This window comes from Pleuronectes platessa, chromosome 8 (genome assembly GCF_947347685.1).
Source record: "Pleuronectes platessa chromosome 8, fPlePla1.1, whole genome shotgun sequence".
Lineage (NCBI taxonomy): Eukaryota > Metazoa > Chordata > Actinopteri > Pleuronectiformes > Pleuronectidae > Pleuronectes > Pleuronectes platessa.
In genome coordinates this window covers 28,974,221-28,999,334 of record NC_070633.1, presented here as the reverse complement: position 1 = coordinate 28,999,334, position 25,114 = coordinate 28,974,221, and the positions used below count along the sequence as shown (strand labels likewise).

Below are 25,114 nucleotides of genomic sequence, written 5' to 3'. Positions count from 1 at the left end.
TATCTTACCTGAAAGTGACTTCGGTAAAAGTCACCCATCAGAAAAATGACTTGAGTAAAAGTCTTAAAGTAGCTCATATTAAATGTACTTAAGTATCAAAAGTATCTGGTGTTGAAAAGTAAAAGTACAAGTACCAAAATAATAAAATGCTAAGTCTTTTTTATAATAGGCCTATACAGACACAAAACAACACAAAATGTTTCTCCTCAAGATGTATTTCAACTGACTGAAAAATTATAACAACAATATGCATATAATGTATATAATGTATAATAACTGCAGAATGTAACTGAGAATATTCCGTTTTTTATGTTTTTTTCGGAATATTTTATTGTTAATCATCAGTTAATCTAATGGTAAAAATTAAACCAGAGGTGCTGAAGGTGAATTTAATTTAGTAAATTATGATCAAATACAGGCTGAAAACCAAATAAAGTTCTTATTGTACACAGAAAACATGATATAACTAAATAAATATTGATGTTCCTTGTAAAGGTTCATGTAATTGTAAATTAACCTTTAATATGACGTCATCACTTTGTACAAAAATAAATCCGTACTCTCATTTTTAAAGGAAAAATATAAACGGGGCTACTTTATGACGTCAAGGCGGGTTCTCGGCCCTGATTGGTCTACTGTTTGTCGGTCAACGCTGCGGCCGCTCCCTGTTGGCTGTCCGTGCTGTCAGTCATCGGGGGGCGGGCTCAGGAACATTCCTCCTCTCTCTGGTGAAAAAAAAAAAAGAAAGTTTCCAAGATGGCGGCGTGGAGCTGCAGGTCCGCTGGAAAACAATAGAAGCAGCGCAGAGGGACAGTTAGCCGCGTCTTAGCTGCTCCTGACCGGGGAGCCGCCGCCTCGCCACCGCGCACTGCCCGCCTCGGCCCCGGGGAGGCTTATCCTTCACCTCGGGACAAACGCGATCAGAGAATGGTGCTTCATTTAAATGTTTGATGCTCGTCGAGCTACCGTCGCCCGAACAGAGCGCTAGCAGCTAGCGGCTACACGGAGGCGGAGGATCAGCTGTTAGACAGATGCTGTAGGAAGAGCCGCAGCTTCGCTTCACAGTAAGTGGATTTCAAACATTACTACGTTTCACTGTGTGGACGCAGGTGCTGCTCGGGTGGGACCGCGGGTTAGACCTCACAACCGGAGGGGACGGGATGGGTTCACTACCGAACGACTCGCTGCCAACTTAGTGAGTGTTAGCATGTTAGCTGCTGCTGGCTAGCACAGCCGAGCTAAATACTCGAGTTAATAAAGTTTGAGACAAGTTGTAGAGTCGCAGCGATGCTTCCACAGACCGAAGCCGTCCATCGACCACTACCTGCGGGCAGAGCAGCAGCTAATGTCCGCTAGCTCCGGAACCAGCAGGTAGAAGCGGCAGCTCGTCGTTTTAAAGGAATTTTCGACGCTTCAACTTTGATTTGTGTGGAGGAATGTGCTCAGTGAAGTGAGCCCGACGGGACTTGGGTCGGTGGCGACGCCGCTTCGCTTCTGCACATTTAGACGCGGATGATTTAAAGTGGGGCTCGTAGCTCGGGGATGACCACGGGAAGGTGCGGGGTAGGTTCGGGGGTAAAGTCCGCAGCAGGACTCCAGCAGCTCTGGGTCACAGACACTTTAACCAGCCGCTGCACTGATGAGCTCCGTAGTTTTCATTGGCTTTAACTGAGATTAACCAGGAGGCTGAATGGTGTTGCACCCAAAAACCTTCGTTTCCCTGCCCGGCAGTGAGTGCCGCTGTGACCGAAGCCATTAGCAAGACAAAGGTCGCCTCCATGGAGCCAGCACAGGAGTCTTTGTAGAGGGCGAGGGGGGGGGTGTAGACGCCCACGGTGAAAAGAGCCAATTTCAGCTTTTTATGGACGAAACCTGAGCCGGAGTTTACTACAAGTCTGTATTGATGATGGCGGATTTTGTTACACCGCGACACAGCGCGGTGATGGAGAGGCTACGCCGGAGGATCGAGCTCTTCCGGCAGCATCACAACAGCTGCGAGAGCCGCTACGAGAACGCGACGCTGGAGCGGCTGGAGCTGGACAGACAGCAGACCTTCGCCCTGCACCAGCGCTGCCTGCAGGCCAAGGCCAAAAGGTCCAACAAGCACCGGCAGGCCCAGCCCAGCGGGGACCAGGCCGGCCAGAGGGCGCCGGGAGGCGGCGGAGGAGGAGGAGGCAGCGCGGAGCTCGCGGAGAGCGGAGGGACGGCGGCTGAGCAGAGCCGGAACAGCACCCTGATGGCGGTGAGTGAACAGCGGACACAGGCGGTGCTCAGGCTGGAGGTCAGATACTGACGGAATAAAGCATCACACTGACAGCTGCAGGCACAAATCACTTGCTAACATAACTATATGATCTCAAACCACATGCTATCATCACAATATTACCACAAATCACATGCTAACATCACTATATGATCTCAAACCACATGCTATCATCACGATATTACCACAAAACACATGTTAACATCACTATATGATCTCAAATCACATGCTAACATCACAATATTACCACAAAACACATGCTAACATCACTATATGATCTCAAATCACATGCTATCATCACTATATGATCTAAAATTACACGCTATCATCAATATATGACCACAATTCACATGTTAACATCACTATGTGATCACCACCACACACTAACATCCCTATGTGATCTCAAATCACATGCTTACATCACTATATGACCACAAATCACATGTTAACATGACTAAATGATCTCAAAACACAAGCTATCATTACTATATGATCACAATGGTGTTTATGTGACCACCCTTACTAACCAAGTACAGAATTACTGAAACATTCTTCAGTCATTCTGCAGGAAAGTGATTAATACACAAACATTTATGAGCATCAGGTCATTTCGAGAAAAAATATTCTAACCTTTTGAGATTAGGATTAAAGTCCTAAGAAAATTGTGATTTCTATATATCGGCCAAGAAAATAACTGTTTCAATACAGTTGTTATATTATGAGAATAAAGACTCAATAGAGTTTAAACAAATCTCTCTGTGCCACCTAATCATACAGATGTGACCAAAGATAAGCTCAGTAAACCAGCAGCAAACATTTCCTCTTCTAAAGAGAGAGTTTCCTCAGAGTCTGTGTGATTCTTCACTCTTGACTCACTGTCTTACATAATCTGTTCAACGTCCTGATACTGAGGAAACAAACCAGCAAGGAATTTATTTGTGAAACTGAAACTAGAACTTAATAAGATGCTCCATGTTTTAACACAGCAGACAGACTCATCCTCTAACATAACATACCCGACAATTACAACTTAATACTTTGACTTTCATGACTTTGCTCAAGAATAGTTGCGACTCTATTCTCAGAGTTTTATCTTCACCGTGGGCCAAAACCTCTGTAGTTCATCTTCATCATTCTTAGACATGTCTCCTCAATACTTAATATCTTGGAGTTTTGGATGGATGGCTGGCTGGTCATGATTAATACAGATTTAAGTCCACAGGTTCTTGAGACATTTTACAAACTCACAACCGATTATCTTTAGGTCTTAACATATTTTAAATACAATATTGGCAGGTCTTAAAAATGTATGGATTGTGAGGGTAACAGTACCGAAGTAAAAAATGTCTGAAACATCATTCGATTATTTCAACAGTTTCTGATAATTCTCCGGCAGTCGTCTTAAAAGAGGACGTCGGGTCAATGATCCTGAATGTTCCAATTCCACCTGAACGTCACATCTACACATGAGTTCAGTTTCTTTCTTTGTCTGATGAAACAGAATCAAATCTCAGATCAGCTGTGCTGCTGTTTTCTTCTAGAGCAAAACCTTCACTTACAAATAGCACCTGAATTATTTCAGCCCATATTCTGATGGTTGTTTAGAGTTAAAGCAGCTGTGGTGTCATCATGTTAAGAGTCTGTCCTCTGTCATGGGACGTGTGGACGGACGTCTGGACGAGTTAGACGATCTGTGTGTTTGTTAATCAGAGCCAATCAGAGCTCATCCCATGACACGTGACAGATCTCAGCTCAGGTGAAACCACTGTTGTGTGTGTGTGTGTGACTGACAGAGGAAGTAGTGTTGCTGTAGCAGTGCTCTCTGGTCACATGATCCTTGGTTCCCACTCGTCTCTTTAACACAAACTGACTTGTTGGATCACACCGAACTCTTGACCTCCCTCTTGTCAGTATTTCTTTTGCAGTATTTTGCACAGGTGTCTGATTTAAGCTGTACTCGCGTTCTAGATGTATAATATGTTTAAACGGGTCACTGAAGGAACAAATGGTAATTTTTATTGTTATTTGATTCATTTATCCATTATTATTTCTTATTGATTGTGTAGTTGGAGTATCGTGATTTCAGAGCTACAAATGTGGCGTCTGTTAAGTTTGGTCAAAGGTTAAAATAATCAAAAACTCAGTTATTAACCATACGACAGAGAGAAGCAGAGAAACCTCTGTTTGAGGCTGAAATCTGACAAATGACCCAAACAATCTGGAGTCAAGTCTTCCTGTTATTGTTCTGTTGTTTGCCTGATTATTGGAGTCAAAGTTCAATTATTTCTGTAAATGCACAATATCAATGCATCTCATTTCAAAAACTTCTGGACCGCATCCTTTTAAGAGCTGATCTCATGGTTAATATAATACCAGTATTTCAAATTGTACCCGTGTATATTTCTATATCAAAAAGTGACACAGCCTCTGTAAAACCTGCCTGTTGTTGAGTCACTGCCTCCAGTGTGTCGAGGTTCATAGAGGAGCAGACACAAGAAAGAATCTGTAAAAAGTTAGCAAAATGAGATGTTTAAAAATGTCAGTTATGCACAGATAGAATTCCAGAGCCACGGCAGATGTGAGGAAAGTGTTTAGTAAGACGATGATAAGCCGACATTAACACACAAGATATTTTGGATTTTTGTGGTAAAGCCAGAGCCAGAAATGTCAGGATGAGTCACTGTGAAGAAATTCAGACGTGTTCATTGATTTGACTGAGTGAGTGAAATGTTAAATATGCAGAGTAAGACTCGGTGTCTCCTGAGTTTGTTCTAATGTTTGTCTCTTGTTTGAATCAGTGGACAAGAAGAAGAAACGTCTGTTATTGAGACAACTGTTATATAAACTAATACAAGATGAATTAAGCCTCTGACAGAAGTTTCTACTGGAACCATGTGCAGAATTAATAATTTGGCTCAGTCCACTCTGATGTATTTCAGTTTTAAAACTTCACCTTTGCTATGTTTCAACTGGTGGAGACTCCTCTTCAGATCATTGTTCAGGTGAGTGGTGGAGCAGCCGACAGGAAGTGAGACGCTACCTCTGCTGCAGAGGTCACGTGATCATGTACGTGTCATTTAGCCGATGCTTTTATCTAAAGCGACTCACAATAAGTGCATCAGCCATGAGGCAACAAACCCAGAACAACAACAATCCAGAAAGTGCAGTTTTCTTCTCCAGTAGTTCTGTCAGTAGTTCTGTCAGTAGTTGCAGTATCGGTTCACCTACTATAGGTCCAGTGCCCCCCCCCCCAACAGATGGCTGTAGATCGTTTGTTGTCCCCCATGCCCCTCCCCATCTCAAAGTCTGTAACCATGGCAACCCGTGGGAGGGGCCAGACCAGTATTTCAGGTTTGAGTTGAGTCATGATTCCTTCAGGGCAAACACACTGCCCCCCCCCCCCCCCCCCCCCCTCTGTCTCTCTCTCTCTCGCTCCCTCTCTGTCTGTCCCTCTCTCTCTCTAACACCCTGGATCTTGCTCTCTCTCTCTCTGTCTCTCTCTCTCTCTCTGTCTCCCTCTCTGTCTCTCTCCCTCTCTGTCTGTCTCTCTGTCTCCCTGTCAGTCTGTCTCCCTGATTGGTGGAGAGAGGAGCAGCTGTGTGTTGGACTGGTGGTGGAACTTGTGATAAAGATGTTGAGTAACAGAAGATTCACATTTATGAACGTGGTACCAGGTAAAAACACTTAAAGGTTCAATCTAATATTGAATAAAACTTTAACCTTTAATAATTATCGCTGATTAATTTCCTTGGTTCAACTTGTGGATTGAGAGATGAATCCCTTCAGATGTACATCACACTGCACTCGGCCTCATCAGCTCCCTGACAGTTATGACTGAATCGTTTTTTAACACAAAGCTCAGTTGTTGCTCAGCCAGTGATGCACATTGTGGTCACTCCGTGGCTCCAGCAGCTGGAACAACAACGTGTTGTGTTACTGCAGCTATGAGCTGTTTCCCTCTGAGCTGGACCAGAGTTCACTTCACTCGCCTCAGAGGAAACGGGTCCGACTCACCTGAACGACGACGACAGTCAACAAACACCAAACCTCAGAGGCAGGAACTGAAATCTAAAGATCATAGTAAACAGGAGCAGGAAATTAGTAACACGCTTCATCAGCAATATATGTATTCATTATCTTTAACCCTTAAGGTTCTGGGTATACCACAGTGATGTAAATTAGATTTTAGAAATGAAGGATCCTCTGTCAATAACCAGCAGAAACTGAGTGAGAGGATTTTTCCTTGAACACGAGGCCGCCCTGACGTCACACTCTCAGTTCAACTCTCCACCCACTCGCTGCTGACTAATCCAGAGTTTCACTGAACTCTGCTGTGAACACAAAGTGTAAGAACGACTGAGTGTCCACGCTACTGACAGACCCGTCTGACCAAATGTGTTGATGCTGCCATTTTGGCACCAGTTGGGCTGATCAGGAAATTCTCTGCATATTTGTTGGACGACATCATCACCTGTGTCCGCTCTGTGACGCCACTTTGAAAGTTTCTCTAAAGTTGTATCTCTGAGGAGCAGACGTTGTTCTTGTTAGATATTCCTGTCTGGACGTTATGATCAGTGTAATGATCAGTGGACTCTTACACAAACAACCCTTCACAGCAGCAGGACGTTAGTTTCTTACTTGGATTTTACAACTTTGTGCCAGTTCTGATTCAGGTTTTTTCACAAACAGCAACTTCAGTAAAATCTCCTTTCTTCTGTTTTCATTTATAAAGTAACGGTTAAATAACCGTCAGTGATAAATCCACACCACCAGCACAAAGACGAGAAATTATATTTCTCTTGAAGAACATCGGTTTATGTTCATGTTGCATAAATAAACGCTGCAGAAATACACACTTGGATTTTCATAGTAGCCGCAGATGAATTTTCTCGAGGGAATATAATCGACACTGAAGAGTCTGTTGGTTCAGGGAATTGAGCTTTTGGGGGAAATGAGGGAGAGAGTGCTCTCGTTTGATAAAATTGTCTTTAAAGATTTGTTCCAGTGTATTTTTAGAAGGGAAAAAACTTGCAACAGTATTTTAAGTTTGGAAATGAAAGTCTATTTTGAGGGGGTGAGATTTCCAAATACATGGTTTCCTCAAGAACAATGTAGTTTGACTCATTGAAGTGAAACCAGAGATCACACTATCTTTATTTTCTTTGCCGGTTTCTGCATTTAAAAGCATAAGCATAAACCCTATTATAACTAAATCCAATCTTTTTGGGGGAGGATTAGATGCGTCACTTGAGTGTTTCTATAATCACGCCTGGTTTTGCCTGTAATTACCTGTTGCTGGTTAGTGCAGCTTTCAGGTGTTGAGTGTCTGGTGTTGACTCAGCGACCGGGTGAGGATCAGCTGATGCTGTTTGGGTCGGGCAGCACAGGAAGCTGGTTCCCATCAGATGTGCTGGTCGAGCTGCCTACAGAGAGGGCAGATCTGATCTGCTGACTGCTCTGAGGAAGCTCTTTGTTATCAGCGTTATGTAAGCCGGCCTGCAGCTGATTCTATTAAGGGCTGCAGCTTTTTATACCAACAACTGCCACTCCATAACTCTGTCCATTCAGCTGCAGCGCCCCCTGCTGCTCATAAACAACCTCTGCAGGCACTAGAATAGAAGATTTGTCATAATTCAACAGCTGATTGGTTAGTTCCCCAAATAACCTCATTGCATAATACGAGTCTAAATCAAGATGCTTAACTACAACTGGATTTAATACTTGAAGAAAACAATCAGGGAATAAATCTACTTTTTTGAAGAAAAAACATTTATACTCTATAATGTTTGGTTTGTTTTCACTGAAAAACTTCAGTCAATCACATTTTATTTGTCCCATATTCATAAATCCCAGTTAGTCTCATAGATGTTCACAAGGATCAACTTCCTCTGTTCTTAACTCAACAAGAGTCAAATAGAAACGTAGTGATCAGTGAATGAAGCTCGGTCCCATGTGAGGATCCTCTCCCAGGACACACACATGCTGATGGAACTGAACACATCAACACAACAACACAACATCAACCAGTTTGTAACTTCATGTTTAAAGTGTTTATACATCAGAAAATCTCTCTGCTGGATGACAGACACTTTTTAGCGTCTGACTCAAAACATTTAATGAACTAATTAGCATATTTGTAGATGACATGGTTTTATAATTCATGTTTTTAGACATTTGCTTGTCCTGAAACTTTGAGTGATTTGCTTTGTTGTTGAACTTGTGTTTGTTTATGCTGATGTGATTTATTAAAAGTTCCATGGTTCTGTTTGTTCCTCCAGCTGCAGGAGACGGTAAAGAGGAAGCTGGAGAGCGCTGGTTCTCCGTTGGGCAGAGACCAAGTCAACGGCTTCAGTGACGGGTTCCCCCCCAACAAGAAGGCCTGTCTGGACAACGGCACAACCAACGGCTCCCCGCTCGACTCCAAGCTGGGGATCAGTGACTCTCTGACCTCTAACGGGAACCATGGGCCTGCGGGGGAGTCCACAGACAGCGGTGGCGAGCCAGGTTTGGACTTCCTTAGGAAGGAGATGAAGCAGGAGCCCGATGACATGCTGCCCATCATGCCTCCATCAGGAGGAGGCAACAACAGCCTGTTCCCTGACCTCAACCTAAACGAGCAGGAGTGGACGGAGCTGATGGAGGAGCTGAACTGTGCCGTGGCATATGAGGACATTCAAGACATTCTCAACGACGGCTTTGAGGACCGCAAAGACCCTCTAGAGCTGGCGCCCACTCCGGGTGGGGGTGGGTCGGTGGGGGGAGGAGCAGGAGGTGGTTCGGGGGGCCAGCCGTCCCAGGGACTACTTCCTCCAGATCTGGTGAGTGTGAAGACGGAGTTCTCTCCGGCCTCTGCAGTTTTCGAGCAGGACTCTCGCACCGGCTCCCCCCATGTAAGGTCCACCTCCTCTGGGCCGCCTCCTCACCCCACCAGCTCCCCCATCGCCTCGTCCTCTGCCTCCTCTCCGGCTCTGCCTCCTTCCCAGCCCGCTCCCAACCCCAGGCAGCTTCAGCCTCCCCCCAACCACCTTCTCCCTCCGGGGCCCCAGGTGCCTAAAGATCTTTCCCCTGCTCAGCAGCTCCAGCAGCTAGCAGCCCAGCAGCAGAGGGCGCAGCACCTCCACGGCCAGATGCAGCACAAACAACCACAGCCGGGGGCCAAGTTCCACAACCAGGGGCCCCGTGCCCACCCCCCACCTTGGCCCCAGATGGCCAACACTTCTCAGAGCCCAATAGGGGGAGCGTTTGTTATGGACAAACCCACGAGTCCCTCCTTGTACCCACAGGACTTTAACCCAAATGCCCAGAAGCAGCTGCTGATGCCCGGTCAGCCCAACAAAGGCCCCCCCAAGGTGGGGCCTGGCGGCTACATGCCGGGGCACGGCGGGCACCCTAACATGCTGGGTCACCCGACATCAGGGCCTCCTCTTGGTCACCCTCAGGCCCCTGGACCTCAGGCCCAGGCCGCCATGCTGAACTACAACAACACCAAACCCCTGTCACACTTTGAGGCGGGGCCCGGGCCTGGGCCCCCCCGGCCCCCCAACACCCAGAGCCAGAACAAGGCGGCCCTGCTGACGCTGCTCAGACAACAACAGCAGATCAAACAGAAGAACAGCATGAACTTTCGCCAACATATACCACACGCACAGGTAAGACACACAAACACACGCACACACAAACACACACACACACACACACACACACACACACACTGATCCGTCTGAACACAGCGAAGGAGGTTTTCTCATATTTGAGGTTCATAAGTGTCTCTCCCACTTTTAGTGATTCCTGCACATTATTTTAGATCCTAACCAAAATATGTATGTTTCTGTATTATCATATCTTAGGGTTAGTTTGTCCAGCAGAGCGCGCCCAGACTCTGTAGTTTATCCTCTCAGCACGGTCTGCAGCTCATGAAGCAGAGAAGTGCTGCTGATTCCTGAGTCGACTTCCTGTGGCATCATGTTCTGCTCTGAAGGCTCAAGTGTGTTAATGTGCTTTAAAGTCAGAGTGTGGAAAACCCGTGTTTGAGCGTTTAACACCTCCTGCTTATAGTTGCATCCTAAGATCAAATAAAAGGATCCGGTGTGACGAGTATATCAATAATTTAAAACGTGCACATTAATCAGACAAACAACAGCAGAGGGATGAACAATTGAATTTTGAATGAAAAGCGACAGAACTTGTCCAGATCAGTTTAAGGCTACAACCTGTGAACTTATATCATGTGACCACTCGTGGACAGTGGACAGTGTAAACAGATTGAATCACATCTGGTCTCCTCCACATCCAAACACTTAAACTGGGTCAGTAACACTGGTCATTGATTCTCTCTGTTGTTCTTCTCTGGGAGCTGAGGCTGGTTGATGATGAACAATCAGTGAAGGCTACTTTATGACCTAAGTGACCCAATCAGCAAGTGATTCTGAGCCTTGTGTCCAAACATCTCCGTTTCCCTCCAGACCAGAACTCTAAAACCAGACCAGCAGCTTTAGAACTCGACCTGTCAAGAGATGAAGATTTTTAAAATGAAAATTTAGTCGTGAGGATGTAGGAGATGAAGTCAGGCTGCAGCAGGGAGGCCTTTTGTTCTGACCGGTCGGGGCCCCACACTACACATCCTGTGTGTCTGTGTGTGTGTCTCTCTCTCTCGCTCTCTCGCTCTCTCGCTCTTTGGTCAAGCAGCTGGTTGCTAAGGCTCACGGGGGGGGGGTGAATGGAGGCGTTGACAAAGCAGCCTTTCATATTCTCTCTCTCTGTATTTAAATATAGCTGCTCCTGCTTGTGTGTTTCCTCTCAGTAGACAGGACGCTCTGTCCCTGCTGCACTTCTCTCTCCATTATCACAACTCTTCTTCTACAACAACCCACGACAGCCACAAGCTGCTGGGTTCAAACTGGTCAGAGCTGCTGATCCACCAGCAGAACCAACTGAACATTCTCACTTTCTGACATTTCTTTACAGTTTGCTAGATCTTTCGTTTTGTGACTGTAACACCAACTCCATGCACTAGGGGGCGCCACAATGACTTAAGAATTTCAGTGTCAAGTTAACGTTAAATATAATATTAAAATGTCAAATTAATGTTAACAGAACATCAAGATGCGGATTTTCAATAACTCCCTCTAACGTTTTTAAATTCTAGAGTTTCTAAAAAATTTTTTATAAACCTTTTAAAATAAAAAGTTACAAATTTGTATTTATGAAAAGTGAATTAAATTAGTCGTCTGCAGCAAACAGACATAGAAATGAGTCTGACCTGAATCTGTGAGCAGATCATAAACATGTGATGCAAAGACATTAAATAAAATCTGTAATAAATCAATGTTCGACTCAATGTGTTGTTGTGGTGAAACCTGGTCTCTGGTCAGTATCTTTACTCATAAGATCTTCATCTCTCTCAGGACCAGAACAACTACCCCGCTCCTCCTCACGGCCCAGGCCCCGCCAACACCATGGCACCTGCGCCGGGAAACAACGGCATGGCGACTCAGCCCGGGGCGAACGCCATGGCAGGTAGCCATGCTAACGCTGCGTACCTGAGCAACCAGGCGGCGGTGGCGGCGGTGCTGAAACAACAACAGCAGCAGCAGCAGCATCAGCAGCAGATCCTGGAGCAGCAGAAGCAGCAGCAGCAGTACATGCAGAGACAGCAGCTCATGGCTGAACAGGTGAGTTACACGTGTGTGTTCAATGCCTCCGTGTCTTTCTCCTCTGGTCCACTGAGCCAATCACAGCCTCCCCTGAGTCCTGGGGTCTGAACTACGAAGCCAGTTCAACATGTCCAGGATCTGTTTATCCAGCTGAACCTGATAATCAGTCATCATGAGTGGTCACATGACGCTGGTTATCAACTCGTTAAGTTAACGAAGGTTTTCTTCATCAAGATCTGAGCACCTGCTGAAAGGGGCGGGGTTTACTGCGTATGACCAATCGCTGACTTTTGGTAAAATGATATACCGTGACCATGATATGATACTGTGTGGGAACGAGAAACATCTCTGGGCCACAAGATCTGAATCTGTTAGAAGTTAGAATCCCATGATGAGGTCACGGTGCCTCCAAGGACGTTTGCGTGGATTCAGCTTAAAATGTTCTGGAAACAATTAAGAATAAAAGTGTAATAAGTGTCTGACCCTCATCTGTGCAGGAGAAGCAGCGGCAGCAGGACCAGCAGCTTCAGAGGCGCCTGACCCGACCGCCACCGCAGTACCAGGACCAGCCGGGCCAACCAGCCAATCAGAACCCTTTCCCACAGCAGTCAGTCAACCAGTTTACAGGTAAGATCAGTCACTCAACTCGTATGAACACAAACAAACTAACACTTAACAACAGACTTCCACCTACAAACCTCATGAGGGTTAGTCACAATCTCAAATGTGTTTATCACCGAGATTCTATGATCAGAATATGAACCTCCTGAGGATCATCATGTAAGAAGAACTTTCATTTAATAAACCAGGAGTCGGCTCAGTAGACGTCACATGACAGTACTGTTATCGAGGTGTACCTAATAAAGTGGATACCAAATATTCAGATCACGATTGACTAGTTATTTAAATTCATTCATGTGTTGTCTGAGATGTACTTGACTGTTTTATTGGGATAATATATTTAGAACAAATAAAAAAATTAAGATATTGATCACACATTTAATGATCTTGGTTTTTAAAGAAATCTGCTTTTATTTTCTTTAACAAAATACCCTAAGCATTCTTTCAAAATTATTATCAAATTAACTACAACTTTAAAAATGAACTTCAAACAGTGACGTCATTGTTTTATGTGACATTTTCTTATATATTATAATTATAATAAAAACTAGTTTCCCAGAACAAACTGTTTCTGTTCTCTCCATCCGGCTCCAGGTAACTTCACAATGAACAATGAGACTCGTGAGCTGGAGTTCAGATCAGGAAACTCAAACAGACGCTTGTTGTTGTTGGACACAAGTTTCTCTGTGAGTTTGTAAATGAAACTCGCCGCTGATTTGAATGTAAAATATGATCTGATGTGACGAACTGATCTGAGAGCTGCTTCAGGTCGATGATACGTTCACAGCTGTAGCCTCTGACTGACAGATGATCATCATCATAATAATAATACAGTGTTTACAAAGCACTGAACAGGAAGTCCAAAAAATACTAGTACAAATATTACATTTTTATGATTTTAAATCCGCCCAAATGAAGATTTCTAATTTTACACAAATCTGCTTCTGTTTTCATGTTGTTTTTAAGATCAGTTAAATAAATTTCAAAGTAAAACACATGATTTCATGTTATGAGAGAAACATACAAAAATGTATTATTATTGTATAAGTTTTTCAAATGACTCAGTTTGTGTCTCAGGAAGTGATGACATCACTGCGCACATTAACAGGAAGTTGTTTAACGTTTCTTAACTGACGGTTTGTCTCTTCCCAGCTTCGTCTCAGCCAATGGGCAGCGTCGGCTCCATGGGAGGCCCCGCCCCTGGCTCCCAGCGTATGTTCCCTCAGAACCAAGGCATGATGGGAATGAATATGGTTCAGGGCGGTGGGCCGGCAGGCGGTGTAGCTCCGCCCTCTGCGGCGAGTCAGTCTGACATGAATCTGTCGTCCTGCGGAGGGGGCGGGGCTGGCGTGGACGTCCAGCAGGTCCTCTACAATAACATGAACCTTCACCCCAACCACCCGGGCCACACGCCGCAGCAGGCCGCCCTGCAGCGTCAGGCGCTGGGGCCCATGAGCGCCTCCTACAGGCAGAGCCTTCTGGCCCAGCAGCAGCACCTGAAGACGCAGCCCAACGCCGCCATGCTGAAGCAGCAGCAGCTGGCCGCCGCCCGCATGCCAGGCTCCATGCAGAGCAGCATAGGAGCCAGCCTGCCCAGCTCCATGCCAGGAAACATGCAGAGTGCACAGAGCGCGGCCTGGCAGCAGCAGCTCGCCAACCAGCCGCCCTCCGGTAGCGCTGGCCTGCCCCCCAACGCCTTCAGCAACACGCCCAACGCCTTCCACATGCAGCAGCAGCAGCAGCCTCGCATTCCCAAGATGCCACCGGGCGCCGCACCCTTCGGTGCTAACCCGGCAGGTCGCCCAATGGGGGGCCTGAACCCCGGGCAACAGATGATGCAGGCGAGTATGGCTGCAGCCCAACAGAGGGCGCCACCTAACCCTCAGAGCCTGGGCCAGCCCATGGCCAATCAGCAGCAGACTCAACAACAGCAGGCCAATCAGAGCCAGGCCGTCCTCCCTGACCTGGTGGCGTTCGGACAGCCGCAGGGCAACGGGCGGCAGGGCCTGCAGTGTAATCAAGGGTTCCAGGTGAGCAGGACGGCCAATCAGCAGCAGCAGCAGGTGTCGTTCGGGTACAACATGGCGTCGGGGAGCTTCGCTGCAGAGAGCGACCTGGTGGACTCGCTGCTGAAGGGTCAGAACCCTCAGGAGTGGATGGCCGACCTGGATGAACTGCTCGCCAGCCACCATTAGTCCAGAACCTGGAGCACCTGAGCCCTGCTGAGCTGAGGCTGCGCGTTGGAAACCTGGACCACGAGCCGCCGCTCCCATCGGACCATCAGACCGTTTAGATCTGGAGAAAAGATCCAGACGAGGTCTGTGAGATAGCATTAGCCCCCCCGGCCAATGAGAAGCAACCAGTGGGCAGCCGATGGCGTTCATCAGTTTCCTGTGGTTGAGCTGGGGACGCCACACTGCCTGTCGGTGGTAAATTAGTTATTTTCAACACTGACCCGTTGACCAGACGTTTTCTCCCCCCCGAGGGAGTCGAGCATCTTTCAGCTCGTTCACATCGACAGTTGAAACTGAAACACTCGTCAGCTGGACACGTTTAAAACAAACCAGCAAAACATCCAAACCAGTTCAGACGCAGAAACGAACTCTGACTGATCAGGACTGAAACCAGGTCCCATTCAGAAATATGACACGTTAACAGGAAACAGCCGTTAAACATGTTCCGACTCATTCTGTGAATGTTTGATCTGATTCTCGGTTGAAGACCCACGAGCTGCCGTTCATCACAGATGAATCTGTCTCGTGACTTTGAGTTTATCACATGATGTGATATAGAAAAGTTTCAAAATTTAGTTTTCAAACAAATAAAAGCATCTAATGGAGGAAGATTAGTTTTTGATATAAAAGTTTTTCATCACAATTTCACATTAAATCAATTCATGTTTTTCAACATGTGACACAAACTTCCAGAGAAATGAGGTCATCGGTGAACTTGATTTAAGAATCCCCCGAGCGTCGCCTGGATTCCATCTTTCCTTTGTGTTGACGTGTGACTGAAGTCAGGTGTGTGGAGATAAATGTGTTAACGTTACACAGACTGAACTGAGTTAATGATGACTGAACTAACGACCTCATGCTACCCCCCCCCCCTCCACAGCGCCACCTACAGACCACCAGCTCTGAGTCGCTTTATTCTTTTATGAGATGGTCACATGGCTTCATTTTAAAGAATCATTCCCTCATTGAATGTTTAATATTCACTCTTTCACAACCTGAGGTTAAATTCTCAGATCTGAGTTTGTTCCAAAAACAAACAAGAGACGAGATTTTTTCTTTTTCCTCTTTTATTTCTGTGGTTTTACTTTTTATTATTTCAGTCCTAAAATTAAAAGTTGACTTGATACTTCAACAATCTGTAAACAAGTTACAACCTATTCACACTGTCAGCAAATATCTGCAGCAGATATTTAAATTTCTAACAATACCTTAAGTTGACTGATTATTAGTCAATAGATAATATTTAGTAACAGTTTAGCAGGTAAAGCCGTGGAAAGCTCCTTTAAATATGAATCTAAAGCTTCAGTTGTCACATTCATTAAAAAATATCCATAAAACAAACAGGAAACATTCAAAAACACATTAACTTGTTTGTTTCCTGCTGCTCGAGTCTGTGATGAATGAAATCGCTCTGAGGAGGAAACCTGCTCATCTTCCCAAACACATAAATCCAGGTTAATGTTCTCGATGGTAAATTTACATCTGTGATATTTGACAGCTACATTTAAATGTATTATTTAGTTTTTTATCTTGAGAAGCTAAAATCTGATTCTTCAAAGTGTTTTTTACAAATGAAAACAAATTATTCTCAGAGCTGTTCATGAATTGTTGACATGAAACCGTTTTTCACAGTTAGAACTTGAACGCAGCGTTTCAGCTCACGAGTTGTTTCTGAAGACGCATCAGAGAATCTAACGTGATATAAAGTTGAGTCTTCATGGTTCTCATGATGGAAACTAGCCACCTTACATCCAAACTCATCGTTTCTGTTCTGCAGCTCATTATTTATCATCTTCTCAAACGTGGAACTCTCTGTTCAAGGTTGACTGGTGAGCAGGTGGTCTGCGTTAAGGTGGACCGGTTTAAGGTGGACTGGTCGTTCTATCTACTGTACTGTTTGACTTTTCAACGAAACGTATGCATCTTGTTTTTGCAGACATGTTGTGTATTTTATTTGTAACGGTATATTTGCTCAACAAAAGCTTGGCGCTGGTTTCCCGACTCTGCCGCCGGTTCTTCAGCTTCCAGCCCGGCTCGGCCTCCCGGGGCTTCTGGGTTCAACTGTTGTGTAAATGTCTATAAATATATTTTTTGTATGTAAGCCTTTCCTAATGATCTGGAGAAGATAGATGTTATTTTTATATATTGCTGCGGATTTTTTGTAAGTATTTTATACTTTTGATATGGTTCTCTGTAAAACAAGAGTATTATGTAAATATAGTTCTTTAGAAACACGTCTGTCTTGTGTCTGTGTTTTTACGACTGGAGGGAAAATTCAAATGATCCAACACCAGAGGAGCAGGAAATATCTATGTGTATTTATATCTGTTATATACAAACACACATCTTTCATATACAAACATCTTATCTATACACATACACATCTATTATATACACCTATTATCTAATTACACACATCTATTATATACCCACAAATATCTATTATTAATCACATCTGTTTATATACAAACAGATCTATTATCTAATCAGACATCTGTTATACAAACATCTACTATATACAATCTATTATCTATACGTATATTATATACACATCTATTATATACACATCTTATCACAAATATTCTGTATACACCTTTTATCTAAACATCTTTTATACACGTATCAATTTTAAACTTATCAATTATGCACTAAATAATCTACGAGTTTAGAATCGGTTTATTCTTCAGATTATTCTCAAAACTGTTTAAACCATAGATTTTATATAAAGAGATTTAAATGAGCCTGCAGGTGAACAGATGGTCAGTGTGTTTGGCCCCGCCCCCTTCAGGTGTGATGGTATAATGACTTCCTGTTTCTGTCGAGCTGTGTTTCAGTCCAGAGGAGTTTCAGGTGAGTTGGTGTCTCTCGTCTCTCCTGTGTCTCTCGTCTCAATTGTGTCTCCTGCTGTCTCTGACCTGCTGTCTCACCTGTGTCTCCTGTCTCTCTCCTGCTGTCTCACCTGTGTCTCCTGTCTCTCTCCTGCTGTCTCACCTGTGTCTCCTGTCTCTCTCCTGCTGTCTCACCTGTGTCTCCTGTCTCTCTCCTGCTGTCTCACCTGTGTCTCCTGTCTCTCTCCTGCTGTCTCACCTGTGTCTCCTGTCTCTCTCCTACTGTCTCTCCTGTGTCTCTCGTCTCAATTGTGTCTCCTACTGTCTCTGACCTGCTGTCTCACCTGTGTCTCCTGTCTCTCTCCTGCTGTCTCACCTGTGTCTCCTGTCTCTCTCCTACTGTCTCTCCTGTGTCTCTCGTCTCAATTGTGTCTCCTACTGTCTCTGACCTGCTGTCTCACCTGTGTCTCCTGTCTCTCTCCTGCTGTCTCACCTGTCTCTCTCCTACTGTCTCTCTCCTGCTGTCTCACCTGTCTCTCTCCTACTGTCTCTCTCCTACTGTCTCTCTCCTGCTGTCTCTCATCTCACTTGTGTCTCCTGCTGTCACTTGTCTCCCCTCTCTCCTACTGTCTCTGACCTGCTGTCTCACCTGTGTCTCCTGTCTCTCTCCTGCTGTCTCTCTCCTACTGTCTCACCTGTGTCTCCTGTCTCTCTCCTGCTGTCTCTCTCCTACTGTCTCACCTGTGTCTCCTGTCTCTCTCCTGCTGTCTCTCTCCTACTGTCTCACCTGTGTCTCCTGTCTCTCTCCTGCTGTCTCACCTGTGTCTCCTGTCTCTCTCCTGCTGTCTCACCCGTGTCTCCTGTCTCTCTCCTGCTGTCTCTCTCCTACTGTCTCACCTGTGTCTCCTGTCTCTCTCCTACTGTCTCACCTGTGTCTCCTGTCTCTCTCCTACTGTCTCACCTGTGTCTCCTGTCTCTCTCCTGCTGTCTCTCCTGTGTCTCTCGTCTCAATTGTGTCTCCTACTGTCTCTGACCTGCTGTCTCACCTGTGTCTCCTGTCTCTCTCCTACTGTCTCTCCTGTGTCTCTCGTCTCAATTGTGTCTCCTACTGTCTCTGACCTGCTGTCTCACCTGTGTCTCCTGTCTCTCTCCTGCTGTCTCACCTGTCTCTCTCCTACTGTCTCTCTCCTGCTGTCTCACCTGTCTCTCTCCTACTGTCTCTCTCCTACTGTCTCACCTGTCTCACCTGTGTCTCCTGTCTCTCTCCTGCTGTCTCACCTGTGTCTCCTGTCTCTCTCCTGCTGTCTCACCTGTGTCTCCTGTCTCTCTCCTACTGTCTCACCTGTGTCTCCTGTCTCTCTCCTACTGTCTCACCTGTGTCTCCTGTCTCTCTCCTGCTGTCTCTCCTGTGTCTCTCGTCTCAATTGTGTCTCCTACTGTCTCTGACCTGCTGTCTCACCTGTGTCTCCTGTCTCTCTCCTACTGTCTCTCCTGTGTCTCTCGTCTCAATTGTGTCTCCTACTGTCTCTGACCTGCTGTCTCACCTGTGTCTCCTGTCTCTCTCCTGCTGTCTCACCTGTCTCTCTCCTACTGTCTCTCTCCTGCTGTCTCACCTGTCTCTCTCCTACTGTCTCTCTCCTACTGTCTCTCTCCTGCTGTCTCTCATCTCACTTGTGTCTCCTGCTGTCACTTGTCTCCCCTCTCTCCTACTGTCTCTGACCTGCTGTCTCACCTGTGTCTCCTGTCTCTCTCCTGCTGTCTCTCTCCTACTGTCTCACCTGTGTCTCCTGTCTCTCTCCTGCTGTCTCTCTCCTACTGTCTCACCTGTGTCTCCTGTCTCTCTCCTGCTGTCTCTCTCCTACTGTCTCACCTGTGTCTCCTGTCTCTCTCCTGCTGTCTCACCTGTGTCTCCTGTCTCTCTCCTGCTGTCTCACCTGTGTCTCCTGTCTCTCTCCTGCTGTCTCTCTCCTACTGTCTCACCTGTGTCTCCTGTCTCTCTCCTGCTGTCTCACCTGTGTCTCCTGTCTCTCTCCTACTGTCTCACCTGTGTCTCCTGTCTCTCTCCTACTGTCTCACCTGTGTCTCCTGTCTCTCTCCTGCTGTCTCTCCTGTGTCTCTCGTCTCAATTGTGTCTCCTACTGTCTCTGACCTGCTGTCTCACCTGTGTCTCCTGTCTCTCTCCTGCTGTCTCACCTGTCTCTCTCCTACTGTCTCTCTCCTGCTGTCTCACCTGTCTCTCTCCTACTGTCTCTCTCCTACTGTCTCTCTCCTGCTGTCTCTCATCTCACTTGTGTCTCCTGCTGTCACTTGTCTCCCCTCTCTCCTACTGTCTCTGACCTGCTGTCTCACCTGTGTCTCCTGTCTCTCTCCTGCTGTCTCTCTCCTACTGTCTCACCTGTGTCTCCTGTCTCTCTCCTGCTGTCTCTCTCCTACTGTCTCACCTGTGTCTCCTGTCTCTCTCCTGCTGTCTCACCTGTGTCTCCTGTCTCTCTCCTGCTGTCTCACCCGTGTCTCCTGTCTCTCTCCTGCTGTCTCTCTCCTACTGTCTCACCTGTGTCTCCTGTCTCTCTCCTGCTGTCTCACCTGTGTCTCCTGTCTCTCTCCTACTGTCTCACCTGTGTCTCCTGTCTCTCTCCTACTGTCTCACCTGTCTCTCCTGTCTCTCTCCTGCTGTCTCACCTGTCTCTCCTGTCTCTCTCCTGCTGTCTCATCCGTGTCTCCTGTCTCTCTCCTGCTGTCTCACCTGTGTCTCCTGTCTCTCTCCTGCTGTCTCATCCGTGTCCCCTGTCTCTCTCCTGCTGTCTCACCTGTGTCTCCTGTCTCTCTCCTGCTGTCTCACCTGTCTCTCTCCTACTGTCTCTCTCCTGTCTCTCTCCTACTGTCTCACCTGTGTCTCCTGTCTCTCTCCTGCTGTCTCATCCGTGTCTCCTGTCTCTCTCCTGCTGTCTCATCCGTGTCTCCTGTCTCTCTCCTGCTGTCTCACCTGTGTCTCCTGTCTCTCTCCTGCTGTCTCACCTGTGTCTCCTGTCTCTCTCCTGCTGTCTCACCTGTGTCTCCTGTCTCTCTCCTACTGTCTCACCTGTGTCTCCTGTCTCTCTCCTGCTGTCTCACCTGTGTCTCCTGTCTCTCTCCTACTGTCTCACCTGTGTCTCCTGTCTCTCTCCTGCTGTCTCACCTGTCTCTCCTGTCTCTCTCCTACTGTCTCACCTGTGTCTCCTGTCTCTCTCCTGCTGTCTCATCCATGTCTCCTGTCTCTCTCCTGCTGTCTCATCCGTGTCTCCTGTCTCTCTCCTACTGTCTCTCCTGTGTCTCTCGTCTCTCTCCTGCTGTCTCACCTGTCTCTCCTGTCTCTCTCCTGCTGTCTCACCTGTCTCTCCTGTCTCTCTCCTGCTGTCTCATCCGTGTCTCCTGTCTCTCTCCTACTGTCTCTCCTGTGTCTCCTGTCTCTCTCCTACTGTCTCACCTGTGTCTCCTGTCTCTCTCCTGCTGTCTCACCTGTCTCTCCTGTCTCTCTCCTGCTGTCTCACCTGTCTCTCCTGTCTCTCTCCTGCTGTCTCATCCGTGTCTCCTGTCTCTCTCCTGCTGTCTCACCTGTGTCTCCTGTCTCTCTCCTGCTGTCTCATCCGTGTCCCCTGTCTCTCTCCTGCTGTCTCACCTGTCTCTCTCCTACTGTCTCTCTCCTGTCTCTCTCCTACTGTCTCACCTGTGTCTCCTGTCTCTCTCCTGCTGTCTCATCCGTGTCTCCTGTCTCTCTCCTACTGTCTCACCCGTGTCTCCTGTCTCTCTCCTGCTGTCTCACCTGTGTCTCCTGTCTCTCTCCTGCTGTCTCACCTGTGTCTCCTGTCTCTCTCCTGCTGTCTCACCTGTGTCTTCTGTCTCTCTCCTACTGTCTCACCTGTGTCTCCTGTCTCTCTCCTGCTGTCTCACCTGTGTCTCCTGTCTCTCTCCTACTGTCTCACCTGTGTCTCCTGTCTCTCTCCTGCTGTCTCACCTGTCTCTCCTGTCTCTCTCCTACTGTCTCACCTGTGTCTCCTGTCTCTCTCCTGCTGTCTCATCCATGTCTCCTGTCTCTCTCCTGCTGTCTCATCCGTGTCTCCTGTCTCTCTCCTACTGTCTCTCCTGTGTCTCTCGTCTCAATTGTGTCTCCTGCTGTCTCTGACCTGTCTCTGCGCTCTCCTACTGTCTCTGACCTGCTGTCTCACCCGTGTCTCCTGTCTCTCTCCTGCTGTCTCTCTCCTACTGTCTCACCTGTCTCTCCTGTCTCTCTCCTACTGTCTCTCTCCTGCTGTCTCTCATCTCACTTGTGTCTCCTGCTGTCACTTGTCTCCCCTCTCTCCTACTGTCTCTGACCTGCTGTCTCACCTGTGTCTCCTGTCTCTCTCCTGCTGTCTCTCCTGTCTCTCTCCTACTGTCTCTCTCCTGCTGTCTTACCTGTCTTACCTGTCTTACCTGTCTCTCCTGTCTCTCTCCTACTGTCTCTCTCCTACTGTCTCTCTCCTGCTGTCTCACTTGTGTCTCCTGTCGTGGAAATTTATCATGAGATTATAAATACTGAGTTTCTGAGACGTTGTCTTTGAGTCCTCATGATTCATTCTGCAGAGAGGGACACAGTCAGTGGCTCAGAGTGAAACCATTAGAAAGTTAGAAAGGAGGGTTTTACTTAATGTGATAACCAGGAAACGAGACACAGCGGACAGTCGGCTGTCTGTCCTCACTGCTACAGAGAGAGGAATCGAACCCAGTGGCACAGGTCGCAAAAAGGTCAACAGGAGGTGAAGGTACCAAGTTAGGGCCTGAACTTTGATCATCAGCTAAGTGCACAGAAAACAGTCCAAACAGCAGGAAGACATTGATCCCAGTCGGAAGACTTTGATCCCAGTTGGAACACATTGATCCCAGTTGGAAGACTTTGATCCCAGTTGGAACACATTGATCCCAGTTGGAAGACTTTGATCCCAGTTGGAAGACTTTGATCAGTGTAATGTCCCATGACCGTCCGTCTCGTCGTCTCCCTGCAGAGATGGAGGAGAAGACACTGTCCCTCGCCGCTGTCACCGTGCTGGCTGTTCTGGAGCAAGGTAAGAGATGCATGCTGGGAAATGTGAGAAGACACGTTGCTTTGATGTGTTTTCTTTAATATTTAATTTCATCAAAAAGTCTGAATTTATGACATCTGAAGGTTTAAGATAAAGATCCTGTTGATTTGATTCTATCAACATGAATGAATGAAGTGTTTATTATTATGTAAAATACATATATAAAATACACGTCAGGCTCAGTGTGTGTGTAATAAATCTCCTGCATCAAAACCAGACGGTTGAAAGTTCAATAAGGTTTTAAATTCTAGTAAACTTTATGAATCAACTTTGCATTTTCCATAAACACAGAATGAACTTTGAACTGAGCTCAAACTAAAACATGTTTATTTTCAATAATAATTTGAATAAAGTAAAAAGTGTGTGTGTGTGTGTGTGTGTGTGTGTGTGTGTGTGTGTGTGTGTGTGTAGCTTATTTCTCTCTACAGGTGATCAGCATCAGGAGGAAGTTCTCTGTGACGCCTCCGGCCACGACCGGCCCACCGGAGTTTGAGAGAACCTTCAGAGCTCAGTCAGTTTGTTTGGTTTTATTCAGATGGATCATTTATTTAAAGCAGCACTGTGTAACTGTTACTGGGCTACAGCGCCCCCTGCAGCCTCCCACTGGATATTACCCATGATCCTCAGCTTCCTGAACCTGAAGAGCTGCAGCTGTAACAAATCCACCGAACTCTGATCAGAATCCTTCATGTTTCACGGTTTCCTGCTGAATATTGGAGATAAACTCTGGTTTTTAATAATTTCAGAGTGTTTGTAACTGATCTCAGTTCAGCTTCACTCTTCAGCTGCAGCTGGTTGTGTCTGTGACTCTCAGTCAGTTGTTCTCTCAGGAGATGGAACCCACTCAGCAGAGTCACAGACGCTCAGGGAGAGAAGGAGGAAACTTTCGTTGGAACAAGTTTAATCATCAGAAATACTCCAAAAATAATTCATTACAGACGCTACAGCCAAGAATAGAAATATATATACATATATATATATATACTGACCAAGACAATTAAACTAAATATAAATACAACATCAAGGTACGATGTCGTTATCAAACCCTTTGGCTACGAAACAATAACTATAGATAAAATATGTTATTAAGAAACAAACAAAGCATCTTATCAGCGGATTTTTATCAGTGAACCTATAAATCAGGATATTATCTAATATAATATTACTTTCATCCTGAGGGATCAGGTCTAACTGCAGATGTTTCTGTGTTCAGAGCAAACTGCTCCGAGTATTTCCCCATCTTCATCAGTGTCCTGTGGACGGCCGGAGTCTTCTTCAGCCCAGGTGATCGCACACCTGACACGACACAGTCAGCGACTACACACAGTTGATCCTCTGTGTAACACTGTGTGTGTGTGTGGGGGGGGTCTTGTAGGTCTGTCCTCGCTGTGCGGGCTGCTGTATTTATACGGACGTTTCCGTTACTTTCGTGGTTATTCGGAGTCGGCTCAGGGACGGTAAGAGACTCCTCCTCTTCCTGTTTGAGGTTTAATCTGAACTTGTTCATGACTCGATACAAACCAGTAGAACCATAACACAGAGGGAAGGTTCCAGTTCAGATTCTGTTTGAACACACGTCTTCACTTCCTGTCTCCGTCAGTCTGGCTCCGCTCTACTTCAGCGCTCAGGTTCTCTGGGCTCTGATTGGCCTCTCGTCTCTGGGCGTCGGCCTCTCGTTCTTCAGAGTTCACCTGAACGTGGACGTCCTGCAGCAGCTTGGCTCCGCCCTCGACCTGCCCTGAGGTCAAAGGTCAAGAGAAGACATGTTGTGTTCGATCCAGGAAGAGAACACAGGAAGTGAACCTTTTAGATAAGAAAGATTAAAAGTCTGAAAACAGGTTCTTTAACCCCCCAACCCTATGTCCATATATTTAATTATGATATATTAATTTTCATTTCTGCTTATGTCTTTGATAAGAAAATAAAGTCGATGGCTCCTAAGATGTCGTTTTCAAAATTGTCTGACAAAGAAATACAAAGAAAACCCAAATATATAGAACTTAAATAAAAGAAACAAACACAAATGCATCTCGTTTTTTATCAGTTAAGCAATAAATCAGTAAATATATTGTATACCTAAACAATCCTCTTACTTTTCCATATTTTGTTAAAAGTAAAACCAACATATGCTGAGTAACAGATTTTTGTCCCAAGCTGGAGTTTTATTGTGAAGGAGAAAAGAGCGATTTAAGTGTTTCATCATGTGAGTGTTTCCTGACTTTGACAAAATAAAACGTTTCTCTTGTTCTTTCACGTATTGTTTGATTCTTTATCTCAATCTGCTGCAGCAACGACAGACGATAAAGAACCACAATTTCCTGTTTGGACTCTGATGTAAAGACTTTAAACTTTAAACTTAATGGAAACCAGACGACATCACGGAACCACATCAGACCACTGGTTTCCAGTCTCTCACATA

At 46.1% G+C, this 25,114-nt stretch overlaps 2 protein-coding genes across 3 annotated transcripts; both read left to right on the top strand.

Annotated features, from left to right (window-relative positions):
* Positions 1–615: 615 nt before the first annotated feature.
* Positions 616–17,005, top strand: maml1 (mastermind-like transcriptional coactivator 1). The gene is made up of 5 exons (XM_053429200.1): positions 616–2,242; positions 8,542–9,912; positions 11,668–11,934; positions 12,414–12,543; positions 13,690–17,005. Exons 1-5 carry the CDS (start codon positions 1,904–1,906, stop codon positions 14,730–14,732), a joined length of 3,150 nt encoding a protein of 1,049 aa, XP_053285175.1. The 5' UTR covers positions 616–1,903; the 3' UTR covers positions 14,733–17,005.
* Positions 17,006–17,575: 570 nt separating this feature from the next.
* On the top strand, positions 17,576–24,941 carry ltc4s (leukotriene C4 synthase). Of its 2 annotated transcripts, XM_053428986.1 has the most exons (6): positions 17,576–17,621; positions 22,618–22,677; positions 23,107–23,206; positions 23,909–23,979; positions 24,071–24,152; positions 24,296–24,941. In XM_053428986.1, the coding sequence occupies exons 2-6, from the start codon at positions 22,620–22,622 to the stop codon at positions 24,435–24,437; spliced, it is 453 nt and encodes a 150-aa protein (XP_053284961.1). In that variant the 5' UTR covers positions 17,576–17,621; positions 22,618–22,619; the 3' UTR covers positions 24,438–24,941. The 2 variants fall into 2 exon arrangements, with proteins under 2 accessions (XP_053284961.1, XP_053284962.1); XM_053428987.1 differs by lacking the exon at positions 17,576–17,621 and having other exon boundaries at positions 22,084–22,677.
* Positions 24,942–25,114: the final 173 nt, after the last annotated feature.